The sequence below is a fragment of the Pelodiscus sinensis genome, chromosome 4 (genome assembly GCF_052426305.1).
Source record: "Pelodiscus sinensis isolate ZL-2025 chromosome 4, ASM5242630v1, whole genome shotgun sequence".
NCBI lineage: Eukaryota > Metazoa > Chordata > Testudines > Trionychidae > Pelodiscus > Pelodiscus sinensis.
In genome coordinates, this window is record NC_143055.1 from 136,341,955 (window position 1) to 136,355,554 (window position 13,600).

Here is a 13,600-nt window from a genome sequence, read left to right on the forward strand (position 1 = left end):
GCTGGTAAACCTCATTCTACGAGGAATAACGCCTTTTGTCGACAGCGTTCTGTTGAGAGAAGGCGTTATTGCATCTACACTGTCCTTTGCGTCTACACTGCCATGTTGACAAAGCAGCTTGCTTTGTCGACAGAACCGAATGTCGTCTAGACGCTCTCTGTGGACAGAAGCCTGTTGTCTGGACGTACCCTAGGAGTGCAATGCTTATTATCACTAAACAGGTCAGTGAGTTACACCCATCCAGCAGCTTCAGCGGGGTAGCCCAGTTAATTAGTAGCTGGAAAAACGTAACCAGGGACGAACCAATCCCGTTCTGTGAAGGGCTGCGGGCTCTGTCAAGCGGAGACCCAAACCTCCTGCTCGCCTCCCCGGCCCCCCGCGCAGAGCAGGCACGTGCGGGCCCCGGCCGTGGGAAGCGCTCACCCGCGGCGAAGTGCAGGGGGGTGGATTTCCGCCCCGCCATGTCCTTGGCGTTCACGTTGCCCGCGTCCACCAGGCGCTTGACCCGGGTCACGTCCCCATTGCGACAGGCCTCCAGCAGCTCCCGGAAGGCGCCGCTGCCCGCGCCCGGCCCGGCCGGCTCCGGGCTGGAGGCCGCCGAGGAGGCCGCCGAGGTGCTGCCGCTGCCGCTGCTGCTGGAGCCGGAGGCGGGCGGGGGGGAGGCCCCGGCCGCGCTCTCCGGCGGCTCCGGGGACAGCGCGCGCTCCGGCGGGGCCTCGCCCTCGGGCCCGGCCAGGCTGTGGCGCTGCGGGCAGGGCGCGAGGCCGGGGCTGCGCGGCGGCGAGGCGGGCGCGGGGGGCGGCGGGGGGGGGTGATGGTGCTGGGAGCGACGCGGCGCCGCCATCTTCCACTCCGGCCCGTCACTGCGGCAACGGAGCGGCGCCCGCCCCCGCTTCCGCCCCGGCGCGTCCAATCGCCGCGCAGGACGCCCGGAAGTGACGCGTGTTGTTGTGGCGGTGGGAATGCAGGGAAGGGGGGCCTGAGAGAACAACGGGGGGCGGGGCTTGTCCGCGCAGCGCGAGCGGCTGGAGTGAGGCCTTCGCCCCGCCCCCATCATGGCCCTGTCTTCCCCCTGCACGCTGGGCCCCTCTCTGCGGCTGCCTTGCACACTCGCCCCGTGCCCCCTTGCACGCTGGGCCCCTCTCCGCGGCTGCCTTGCACACTCGCCCCGTGCCCCCCTGCACGCTGGGCCCCTCTCCGCGGCTGCCGTGCACACTCGCCCCGTGCCCCCTTGCACGCTGGGCCCCTCTCTGCGGCTGCCTTGCACACTCGCCCCGTGCCCCCCTTGCACGCTGGGCCCCTCTCCGCGGCTGCCTTGCACACTCGCCCCGTGCCCCCTTGCACGCTGGGCCCCTCTCCGCGGCTGCCTTGCACACTCGCCCCGTGCCCCCCTGCACGCTGGGCCCCTCTCCGCGGCTGCCTTGCACACTCGCCCCGTGCCCCCCTGCACGCTGGGCCCCTCTCCGCGGCTGCCTTGCACACTCGCCCCGTGCCCCCCTGCACGCTGGGCCCCTCTCCGCGGCTGCCTTGCACACTCGCCCCGTGCCCCCCTGCACGCTGGGCCCCTCTCCGCGGCTGCCTTGCACACTCGCCCCGTGCCCCCTTGCACGCTGGGCCCCTCTCCGCGGCTGCCTTGCACACTCGCCCCGTGCCCCCCTGCACGCTGGGCCCCTCTCCGCGGCTGCCTTGCACACTCGCCCCGTGCCCCCCTGCACGCTGGGCCCCTCTCCGCGGCTGCCTTGCACACTCGCCCCGTGCCCCCTTGCACGCTGGGCCCCTCTCCGCGGCTGCCTTGCACACTCGCCCCGTGCCCCCTTGCACGCTGGGCCCCTCTCTGCGGCTGCCTTGCACACTCGCCCCGTGCCCCCCTGCACGCTGGGCCCCTCTCTGCGGCTGCCTTGCACACTCGCCCCGTGCCCCCTTGCACGCTGGGCCCCTCTCCGCGGCTGCCTTGCACACTCGCCCCGTGCCCCCCTGCACGCTGGGCCCCTCTCCGCGGCTGCCTTGCACACTCGCCCCGTGCCCCCTGCACGCTGGGCCCCTCTCCGCGGCTGCCTTGCACACTCGCCCCGTGCCCCCCTGCACGCTGGGCCCCTCTCCGCGGCTGCCTTGCACACTCGCCCCGTGCCCCCTTGCACGCTGGGCCCCTCTCCGCGGCTGCCTTGCACACTCGCCCCGTGCCCCCTTGCACGCTGGGCCCCTCTCCGCGGCTGCCTTGCACACTCGCCCCGTGCCCCCCTGCACGCTGGGCCCCTCTCCGCGGCTGCCTTGCACACTCGCCCCGTGCCCCCCTGCACGCTGGGCCCCTCTCCGCGGCTGCCTTGCACACTCGCCCCGTGCCCCCTTGCACGCTGGGCCCCTCTCCGCGGCTGCCTTGCACACTCGCCCCGTGCCCCCTTGCACGCTGGGCCCCTCTCTGCGGCTGCCTTGCACACTCGCCCCGTGCCCCCCTGCACGCTGGGCCCCTCTCTGCGGCTGCCTTGCACACTCGCCCCGTGCCCCCTTGCACGCTGGGCCCCTCTCCGCGGCTGCCTTGCACACTCGCCCCGTGCCCCCCTGCACGCTGGGCCCCTCTCCGCGGCTGCCTTGCACACTCGCCCCGTGCCCCCTTGCACGCTGGGCCCCTCTCCGCGGCTGCCTTGCACACTCGCCCCGTGCCCCCTTGCACGCTGGGCCCCTCTCCGCGGCTGCCTTGCACACTCGCCCCGTGCCCCCCTGCACGCTGGGCCCCTCTCCGCGGCTGCCTTGCACACTCGCCCCGTGCCCCCTTGCACGCTGGGCCCCTCTCCGCGGCTGCCTTGCACACTCGCCCCGTGCCCCCCTGCACGCTGGGCCCCTCTCCGCGGCTGCCTTGCACACTCGCCCCGTGCCCCCTTGCACGCTGGGCCCCTCTCCGCGGCTGCCTTGCACACTCGCCCCGTGCCCCCTTGCACGCTGGGCCCCTCTCCGCGGCTGCCTTGCACACTCGCCCCGTGCCCCCCTGCACGCTGGGCCCCTCTCCGCAGCTGCCTTGCACACTCGCCCCGTGCCCCCTTGCACGCTGGGCCCCTCTCTGCGGCTGCCTTGCACACTCGCCCCGTGCCCCCCTGCACGCTGGGCCCCTCTCTGCGGCTGCCTTGCACACTCGCCCCGTGCCCCCTTGCACGCTGGGCCCCTCTCCGCGGCTGCCTTGCACACTCGCCCCGTGCCCCCTTGCACGCTGGGCCCCTCTCCGCGGCTGCCTTGCACACTCGCCCCGTGCCCCCTTGCACGCTGGGCCCCTCTCCGCGGCTGCCTTGCACACTCGCCCCGTGCCCCCCTGCACGCTGGGCCCCTCTCCGCGGCTGCCTTGCACACTCGCCCCGTGCCCCCTTGCACGCTGGGCCCCTCTCTGCGGCTGCCTTGCACACTCGCCCCGTGCCCCCCTGCACGCTGGGCCCCTCTCTGCGGCTGCCTTGCACACTCGCCCCGTGCCCCCTTGCACGCTGGGCCCCTCTCCGCGGCTGCCTTGCACACTCGCCCCGTGCCCCCCTGCACGCTGGGCCCCTCTCTGCGGCTGCCTTGCACACTCGCCCCGTGCCCCCCTGCACGCTGGGCCCCTCTCCGCGGCTGCCTTGCACACTCGCCCCGTGCCCCCCTGCACGCTGGGCCCCTCTCCGCGGCTGCCTTGCACACTCGCCCCGTGCCCCCTTGCACGCTGGGCCCCTCTCTGCGGCTGCCTTGCACACTCGCCCCGTGCCCCCCTTGCACGCTGGGCCCCTCTCCGCGGCTGCCTTGCACACTCGCCCCGTGCCCCCTTGCACGCTGGGCCCCTCTCCGCGGCTGCCTTGCACACTCGCCCCGTGCCCCCCTGCACGCTGGGCCCCTCTCCGCGGCTGCCTTGCACACTCGCCCCGTGCCCCCCTGCACGCTGGGCCCCTCTCCGCGGCTGCCTTGCACACTCGCCCCGTGCCCCCCTGCACGCTGGGCCCCTCTCCGCGGCTGCCTTGCACACTCGCCCCGTGCCCCCCTGCACGCTGGGCCCCTCTCCGCGGCTGCCTTGCACACTCGCCCCGTGCCCCCTTGCACGCTGGGCCCCTCTCCGCGGCTGCCTTGCACACTCGCCCCGTGCCCCCCTGCACGCTGGGCCCCTCTCCGCGGCTGCCTTGCACACTCGCCCCGTGCCCCCTTGCACGCTGGGCCCCTCTCTGCGGCTGCCTTGCACACTCGCCCCGTGCCCCCCTGCACGCTGGGCCCCTCTCTGCGGCTGCCTTGCACACTCGCCCCGTGCCCCCTTGCACGCTGGGCCCCTCTCTGCGGCTGCCTTGCACACTCGCCCCGTGCCCCCTGCACGCTGGGCCCCTCTCTGCGGCTGCCTTGCACACTCGCCCCGTGCCCCCTTGCACGCTGGGCCCCTCTCCGTGGCTGCCTTGCACACTCGCCCCGTGCCCCCTTGCACGCTGGGCCCCTCTCCGTGGCTGCCTTGCACACTCGCCCCGTGCCCCCCTGCACGCTGGGCCCCTCTCCGCGGCTGCCTTGCACACTCGCCCCGTGCCCCCTTGCACGCTGGGCCCCTCTCTGCGGCTGCCTTGCACACTCGCCCCGTGCCCCCCTGCACGCTGGGCCCCTCTCTGCGGCTGCCTTGCACACTCGCCCCGTGCCCCCTTGCACGCTGGGCCCCTCTCTGCGGCTGCCTTGCACACTCGCCCCGTGCCCCCTTGCACGCTGGGCCCCTCTCTGCGGCTGCCTTGCACACTCGCCCCGTGCCCCCCTGCACGCTGGGCCCCTCTCTGCGGCTGCCTTGCACACTCGCCCCGTGCCCCCTTGCACGCTGGGCCCCTCTCTGCGGCTGCCTTGCACACTCGCCCCGTGCCCCCTTGCACGCTGGGCCCCTCTCTGCGGCTGCCTTGCACACTCGCCCCGTGCCCCCTTGCACGCTGGGCCCCTCTCTGCGGCTGCCTTGCACACTCGCCCCGTGCCCCCCTGCACGCTGGGCCCCTCTCTGCGGCTGCCTTGCACACTCGCCCCGTGCCCCCTTGCACGCTGGGCCCCTCTCTGCGGCTGCCTTGCACACTCGCCCCGTGCCCCCTTGCACGCTGGGCCCCTCTCTGCGGCTGCCTTGCACACTCGCCCCGTGCCCCCCTGCACGCTGGGCCCCTCTCCGCGGCTGCCTTGCACACTCGCCCCGTGCCCCCCTGCACGCTGGGCCCCTCTCCGCGGCTGCCTTGCACACTCGCCCCGTGCCCCCCTGCACGCTGGGCCCCTCTCCGCGGCTGCCTTGCACACTCGCCCCGTGCCCCCTTGCACGCTGGGCCCCTCTCCGCGGCTGCCTTGCACACTCGCCCCGTGCCCCCCTGCACGCTGGGCCCCTCTCCGCGGCTGCCTTGCACACTCGCCCCGTGCCCCCCTGCACGCTGGGCCCCTCTCTGCGGCTGCCTTGCACACTCGCCCCGTGCCCCCTTGCACGCTGGGCCCCTCTCTGCGGCTGCCTTGCACACTCGCCCCGTGCCCCCTTGCACGCTGGGCCCCTGTCTGCGGCTGCCTTGCACACTCGCCCCGTGCCCCCCTGCACGCTGGGCCCCTCTCCGCGGCTGCCTTGCACACTCGCCCCGTGCCCCCCTGCACGCTGGGCCCCTCTCCGCGGCTGCCTTGCACACTCGCCCCGTGCCCCCTTGCACGCTGGGCCCCTCTCCGCGGCTGCCTTGCACACTCGCCCCGTGCCCCCTTGCACGCTGGGCCCCTCTCCGCGGCTGCCTTGCACACTCGCCCCGTGCCCCCCTGCACGCTGGGCCCCTCTCCGCGGCTGCCTTGCACACTCGCCCCGTGCCCCCCTGCACGCTGGGCCCCTCTCCGCGGCTGCCTTGCACACTCGCCCCGTGCCCCCTTGCACGCTGGGCCCCTCTCCGCGGCTGCCTTGCACACTCGCCCCGTGCCCCCTTGCACGCTGGGCCCCTCTCTGCGGCTGCCTTGCACACTCGCCCCGTGCCCCCCTGCACGCTGGGCCCCTCTCTGCGGCTGCCTTGCACACTCGCCCCGTGCCCCCCTGCACGCTGGGCCCCTCTCTGCGGCTGCCTTGCACACTCGCCCCGTGCCCCCCTGCACGCTGGGCCCCTCTCTGCGGCTGCCTTGCACACTCGCCCCGTGCCCCCCTGCACGCTGGGCCCCTCTCTGCGGCTGCCTTGCACACTCGCCCCGTGCCCCCTTGCACGCTGGGCCCCTCTCTGCGGCTGCCTTGCACACTCGCCCCGTGCCCCCTTGCACGCTGGGCCCCTCTCCGCGGCTGCCTTGCACACTCGCCCCGTGCCCCCCTGCACGCTGGGCCCCTCTCCGCGGCTGCCTTGCACACTCGCCCCGTGCCCCCCTGCACGCTGGGCCCCTCTCCGCGGCTGCCTTGCACACTCGCCCCGTGCCCCCCTGCACGCTGGGCCCCTCTCCGCGGCTGCCTTGCACACTCGCCCCGTGCCCCCCTGCACGCTGGGCCCCTCTCTGCGGCTGCCTTGCACACTCGCCCCGTGCCCCCCTGCACGCTGGGCCCCTCTCTGCGGCTGCCTTGCACACTCGCCCCGTGCCCCCTTGCACGCTGGGCCCCTCTCTGCGGCTGCCTTGCACACTCGCCCCGTGCCCCCTTGCACGCTGGGCCCCTCTCTGCGGCTGCCTTGCACACTCGCCCCGTGCCCCCTTGCACGCTGGGCCCCTCTCTGCGGCTGCCGTGCACACTCGCCCCGTGCCCCCTTGCACGCTGGGCCCTTCTCTGCGGCTGCCGTGCACACTCGCCCCGTGCCCCCTTGCACGCTGGGCCCTTCTCTGCGGCTGCCTTGCACACTCGCCCCGTGCCCCTTGCACGCTGGACCCCTCTCCGCGGCTGCCTTGCACACTCACCCCCGTGCCTCCTTGCACGGTGGGCCCCATCTCTGCAGCTGCCTTGCACACTCGCCCCCGTTCCCTCTTAAACGTTGGGTCCCATCTCTCCAGCTGCCTTGCGCCCTCACCCTGCCCCCCCTTACACGCTGGGCCCCATCTCTGCGGCTGCCATGCACACTCACCCCAGTTCTCTCTTAAACGTTGGGTCCCATCTCTCCAGCTGCCTTGCACACTCGCCCCAGCTTCTGCTCCCCGTTGCACTCCTGGCCCTACCTCTGCTGCTGTCTTGCACACTCACCTCTGCTCTTCCTTGCACATGTGGCCCCATCTCTGCTGTTACCTTGCCGTTGTCAGAGCCGTTGGACTAGAGCTGTAGCTACACAGACATTCAGGAGTTGACCTGCACGATCCTTAGCTTGGTGTAGAGCCCAAGTTGAGAGCTACAGCAGGCAAGCATGTTGAGCTGCAGAGAAGTGGTGACGTAGCCCGCGTTGATCTCGATTGCCCCTCATAACATCACAGCGAAGAGTCCTGTGGCACCTTAAAGACTAACAGGCTTATTTGAGCACAGGCTTTCGTGGGTCAAAACCACTTTGTCAGCTGCATGGATCTCATGAAGTGATTTTGACCCACAAAAGCTCGCATTCAAATAAATCTGTTAGTCTTTAAGGTGACACAGGACTCCTCGCTGTTTTCACAGGGTATGTCTACGCTGCATTCCTCTTTCGAGAGAGGAATGTAAATGACGCAGGGATTTGAATCTCCCGCATTTCATTTGCGTAATTGCATCCGGCTGCTTTTTTGAAATACCCTATTTTGAGATTAAAAACGCTGTGTAGACACGGGTATTTTGAAATAAACCCCTTCTTTTGAAATAACCATTAAGCCTCATGTTTTTAAGAGGCAGTGGGCAGTGCTGAGAGTGGGACCAGGTCTGTGGCACCATAACTTCCCTGAGAGATACAGCTGATCCTCTGGAAAGACACTGAGCCCTGATTGGAGAATCCACCACAATGCTCAGGAAGCTGTTCTGGTTAATCACCCTCAGTTGTTAACCATTTGGGCCATATTTCTACTTGAATGTGTCTAGCTTTAGCTTCCATTTTATTTCAAAACAACAAGGTGAGCGTCCACACTATCAAGCCTGTTATTTCGAAATAATGGGCTTATTTCAAAATTATAACTCCTGCTTGTGAAGAGGAATAAGCTTATTTCGAAATAGCCTAAAGCTATGTCTACACTTGCAAGTTATGTTTACACAGCAGCGTTATTTTGGAATAACTGATGTTATCTTGAAATAACATAGAGTGAGTCTACACGGCAAGCAGTTATTTTGACATAATGTTGAAATAATGGCAAGCTACAGGACTTCTTACTCCAACTCCTACAACCCTCATTTCATGAGGAGTAAGGGAAGTTGAGGGAAGAATGTTCTTCCTTCAGCTTCCTGCTGCGTAGACAGCACCAGAAGCTGAAATAAGCTATTTCAACTTCAGCTGCGCAATTGATGTAGTAGCTCATCTTATATCAGCTTTAGCCCTGCTGTGTAGATGTGTCCTAGAGACTAACAAAAGACTATAGTAGCATGAGCTTTCATGGGCAAAACCTACTTTCTCAGCTGGTGAGCTGGATTAGAAATAACAGGAACCAGGTATTTTATAACAGAAAAAAAAAGCACCTGTCAGTTATAGGACTGGTGCTAATTAAGTGGGACCCTTGCCTTTAACACTGCATTTTCATGTCAAAAGCTAAGTATGGGACAATTCCAGCCCACTTAATTCACTAACCTCTTACCTTTTCATGCAACGGATGTAAAAACCAGCAGCTAGCACTTAGAAATAATTGCAGACAACATCTAACCTGATTTTATTCTCTCCTTTATGCAGTCCTAGTTGAAGGAAAATATCACCTCAGACTACAAGCAATTAATGAAGACTTGGATGTGGAGCTGAAATCACACAGGACAACAGGGGTGCTGATTAGTAAAACCTTAATTTGTTACAGATTTGTTCAGCTGTAGTACTTGATTGCAGCTATAAATCTGAATAGATCTCCCACCAAAATTATGTTGTGTAATTCTCCATAAAGATTCTGGTGACATTAGAAAGTTAATATAAAAGGAAAATGCTAGTTATGCTTATAAAAGGTGAGATTTATGGGAGAGATTTCCAGATCTGTTCAGAATGTATGTAACAATGCAGACTGTGTTTACTTGTTCCTGACACTGAAAATCAAAATTTGTTGCTCTTGGAGGAAAATATTGATATAGGCAACAATACTGCTTGTGTTCATAACTATTGCTATTCACCTTAACAACAGTAAATAGCTCTTTGTAATATGACTTTATGTCACACAGATCCCACATTTTTATGTACCTAAAGTATTTTAACCCAAATGGGAAAATTTTCAGGATCCCAAGAATAATTCTTAAGGATTTTTTCATATTTGTGTAGAATGACCTTTGTGTATATGGCATTAGTGAGCCCATAACAGTCAGTAATTTAAAATGGGTGTTAAAAGATTGGAATGTGTTCAATAAAGAGTCACAAGAATGATCAGAGATCTGGGAAACCTGCATTACATTGAGATACTTAAAACACATAAGTAGTTTATTCACTGGAAGGTAGCAAAGGCACCAGAAAGAGGCGTAGAGGGTTCTCTGATCTGGCAGAAGGAGGTATAATGAGATGCAGGGGCTGGAAGATGAAGGCAGTCACATTGAGAAGAGGTATAGGGTACATGTTTTTAGCTGGGCTGTGTTTAGTGCTGGGCAACATTTTTTAGACATTTTTGCACTGGAAAAGGCAGTTGGTGGCATGTCAGGAATTTGTCAGTTTTGCTGGATTGTTGCAGCAAAATAAGTAAAAAAATTACATTGGAATAATTCAAAACGTTTTTATTTTGGCATTTTAAATCTGAAATGTTTGTTCTTTTTTTTAGTTCAAAACTATTTTTCTTGAATTTTATTTAAAAAAACATTTGTGTTATGTCTGACCATAACGGGTCCTGCTGACCTGAAAGTATATGCCGATTCAGTTTGTTTTAAGATGTGTTGAATAGCATTTCAAAGAATACAGTGTTAAAAAAAGAGAACCACCACCAAAAAAAGTCCTGGATTCTCCAAGAGTCTCCTTTTAACAGTGGTGCTAATGAGATACAGGTGCCTGTCCATTCGGGTTCTGCTCATTGGCTTCACTCAGCTTGCAGTAGCCACGACAATAATAGAGTCAGTGATGAACCTCTCTTCCTCCGACACTCAGGTGTCACTTCCTGTCATGCTGCATACATCGGATCGCGTTGCATGGTGCTGCTTAACCCTGACATGCTGTGGCACCATCAGCCATGTGAATGACACAGCAGGACAGGGCTGATCAGAGGGCACAAAGGGATGCTGCACTATCACAGCCAGAACAAATAGTGTACTGGAGATAGTGGCTCCAGTAAGTGAGAGAAACCTGCACTCTCCCTACACTACCTACAAGCTTCCCTTTGTTTATTACCAACTAAACACAACATGAGTGGTCTGGGCATAGCGTGCATGTAACACACCTCCCTGTGTCTCTGCCTGTGGGTGCCTGTGCTACACAGCAGGTGAGAGAGGTTTGTTGCTTGGCAACAGCATCTCTGTGTGAGCGGGAGCTAGGTTGGAGAGACAGAGAACCAGCCATGAGGTTCTTCCAGCCGCAAAGAGCCAGTAACTTACTCCAGGTCTGTGAATGTTCAGGACCTTCCAGCACAGACAATGCTGACATGACAGCCAATAGCCTTGGTAAACTAACAAAAGAAAGAAAAGTTGGTCAGCAGCTAGAACAGGTGAAAAATGCTGCAGGTGAATTAGAGTTTGCAACAACAGCACAGAAGCTACATCTGCTAGTTTCCTAGGAAGTCTCTTTGGGTTGCCCGCATAGTTTTGGGGACCTCGGTTCTTTTGTTCCAAATTTCCCAGCAGCATTCCCCAGTCCAGACATGGGCTAGGAAAGAGGAGCCTTTGTTCTCCCTCCCTTGACCTTTTTTAGCAGGAAAAGGCCCTACTGGCAGTGCCATCAGGCCTTTGTTCATGGCAATTGTTTTCTTGCATCTACTGGATATGTACCGGGGGGCTGACAGACCTGCCTGCCAGGCCCTGGGCAAAGGGTGTGTGTTGGCAGCTCTGCACTCGGGGAAGGGGGTGTGGCCTCAGGCAGAAGGGGCGGGGCTGGGTGCGGCCAGCCCTCAGCACTGCCTGGAGTGCAATGAAGGGGTTTCTCCCACCCCCCAGCTAGTCCCAAGAGCTGCCCAGAGAGCACTGCTCAGTGCTCGGGCAGTGATTTGAAGGGCTTGGGGCTCCGGCTGCAAGCACAGGGCCCTTTTGAATTGCTAGGCCCGGAGGCAACTGCTCCCTTTTCCCCTCCCCATCCATGTGCCTTCTATATACCATTTGGGGTGTCTGCAGGCCTGACACGCGATGGTTCTTGTTTACAGTCCCTTTGCTTCTCCTAAAGAGAGAAGCTGTGGGCGTATCTCAGCATGTTGGTGTTCCAGACACACAGTAACATTTTATCACTCCACACGCACTGTTGCTACCCACCTTATAACTAGCTAATAACACATGGCAGTGTAATAACACTTTACCAGTGATACCTCACAATGCATACTTTGGACAAGACTTATCTCAGGTTTGTAAAAGTGGTGACCACATTAGTGTAAACAGTCACCTTTCCCTTCAAGCAGATCCCGGTCAACAACAAACAATTATTTGCTTTAGTAGCTGTTCAGGCTAAAAGATTAAATGAATTCTTTGTCTTTTCTACCAGTCTCTCCAGACATCTATAAGGCTGGCCTCATGTATGGCCACCTGACAGAACCACAAAAGTATTGAGGTGTCTAACTCCCATTGCTTTCAGCTGGCTTCAGTGACTTGACTTTCAAATCCAGCTGGACCTTTGATCTCTTAGTACAAGAAAGGATGAAGTTCTAAGTGACAGGACTGGGGTGGACATTCATGCCTAGTGGTCAGAGCAGCAACCGTACTAAGGGTCAGAGCTGGAACCAGGAACCAGAGTCAGGGACTAAATTGAGGAGCAGGGCTGGAACAAGGCAAGCACAGCAGTGGGTACAACTGGTGATATGCTAGTGTCGCATAAAACTGGTGCTCCTGGCCGTTGCCTGCTGCCTTTCTTCATCCAAACGGGAGCTGGCCAATCCCTACCTCAGTGCAGCCACCCAGGCTGTGTGTTCAGAGACACAAGCCCCACGGGGACACAGCATGCTTTTCTTCTTTCTTCTCTCAGCTGTCAAGGAGTTCTGACCAGACTGGCCTTGGTCCACTGCCTCACTGCACAGGATTCGATTGCCAAAGGTGATCACTCCTCCATGCCTCCTCTGGAAAGATGAAGAAATGCAGCAGCCAATGAGAGAGGATCTCTGCAGAGGTGGCTAGTGACTGCAGATTAATCCATCCTCACAGAGGCTTGTCGGCTCTCACAAGCAGTGGCTGGTTCTTTCCTTCTGTAGCTGTCCAGGGCCCAAAGAGCAAGTAATGGTCTGACTCTTCTCTGGCAGCCTGGCCCTTCTCTAAAAGGCTGAGCCGGCTCTAGAGCCGCTCGCTAGGACTGTCCCTTCCTGACAGGCCCCTTATCCCAGCCTTAGGTCTCTGCACAGCCCTGCAATAAGGCTGGAGAAAGGACTGGCCATGAAAGGGCAGCCCTGGCAAGCGGGCGTGTCTCCCTCTGCCCATGCTGAGGGGCGAGGTTCCAGCATTTCTGGGACTCAGAAACCCAAACCCCCTGTCTAAGAAACAGCGCTAGAGCCTCGGGAGCCGGACAAGCCCCCTTGCTGCCCTCCGTGCAGCCCGGCCCCCCCGCGCCCCTTCCCCTCCCAGCCCGGCCCCGCCCGCGCCCCTTCCCCTCCCAGCCCGGCCCCGCCCGCCCCGCGTCCCCTCCAGAGCCCGGCCCCGCCCGCGCCCCTTCCCCTCCCAGCCCGGCCCCGCCCGCCCCGCGTCCCCTCCAGAGTCCGGCCCCGCCCGCGCCCCTTCCCCTCCCAGCCCGGCCCCGCCCGCGCCCCTTCCCCTCCCAGCCCGGCCCCGCCCGCGCCCCTTCCCCTCCAGAGCCCGGCCCCGCCCGCGCCCCTTCCCCTCCAGAGTCCGGCCCCGCCCGCCCCGCTTCCCCTCCAGAGTCCGGCCCCGCCCGCGCCCCTTCCCCTCCCAGCCCGGCCCCGCCCGCCCCGCCCCCCCGCGCCCCTTCCCCTCCAGAGCCCGGCCCCGCCCGCGCCCCTTCCCCTCCCAGCCCGGCCCCGCCCGCGCCCCTTCCCCTCCAGAGCCCGGCCCCGCCCGCGCCCCTTCCCCTCCCAGCCCGGCCCCGCCCGCCCCCTTTCTCCTCCCGAGTCCGGCCCTCTCCGCCCAGCTTCCCCTCCAGAGTCCGGCCCCGCCCTCCCCCTTTCCCTCCCAGCCCGGCCCCGCCCGCCCAGCTTCTGCAAGCGAGCCCGGCCCCGCCCGCCCCGTTTCTCCTCCAGAGTCCGGCCCCGCCCGCGCCCCTTCCCCTCCAGAGCCCGGCCCCGCCCGCCCCGCGTCCCCTCCAGAGTCCGGCCCCGCCCGCGCCCCTTCCCCTCCAGAGCCCGGCCCCGCCCGCGCCCCTTCCCCTCCAGAGCCCGGCCCCGCCCGCCCCGCGTCCCCTCCAGAGTCCGGCCCCGCCCGCCCCCTTTCCCATCCCGAGCGAGGCCCCGCCCGCGCCCCTTCCCCTCCCAGCCCGGCCCCGCCCGCCCCCTTCCCCTCCCAGCCGGCCCCGCCCGCCCCGCGTCCCCTCCC

General features: G+C 63.1%; 1 protein-coding gene and 1 long non-coding RNA gene across 5 annotated transcripts in view; both read right to left on the bottom strand.

Annotated features, from left to right (window-relative positions):
• The window catches only part of TNKS (tankyrase), a 127,259-nt gene extending 126,375 nt beyond the window's left edge, over nt 1-884 (bottom strand). The window contains exon 1 of one of the 4 annotated variants that reach the window (XM_075929204.2): nt 424-880. In XM_075929204.2, the coding sequence (XP_075785319.2) occupies nt 424-844 (421 nt within the window). In that variant the 5' untranslated portion in view covers nt 845-880. Of the gene's footprint in view, nt 1-423 lie in introns of all 4 variants that reach the window. The other 3 variants (XM_075929203.2, XM_075929205.2, XM_089778193.1) reach the window with 3 other exon arrangements.
• Nucleotides 885-9,700: 8,816 nt separating this feature from the next.
• Nucleotides 9,701-12,685, bottom strand: LOC142829507 (uncharacterized). Its single transcript, XR_012903925.2, has 3 exons — nt 12,264-12,685; nt 12,008-12,180; nt 9,701-10,593 (listed from the first exon to the last, which is right to left on the bottom strand). It is a non-coding gene; the product is annotated as an uncharacterized LOC142829507 (long non-coding RNA).
• Nucleotides 12,686-13,600: the final 915 nt, after the last annotated feature.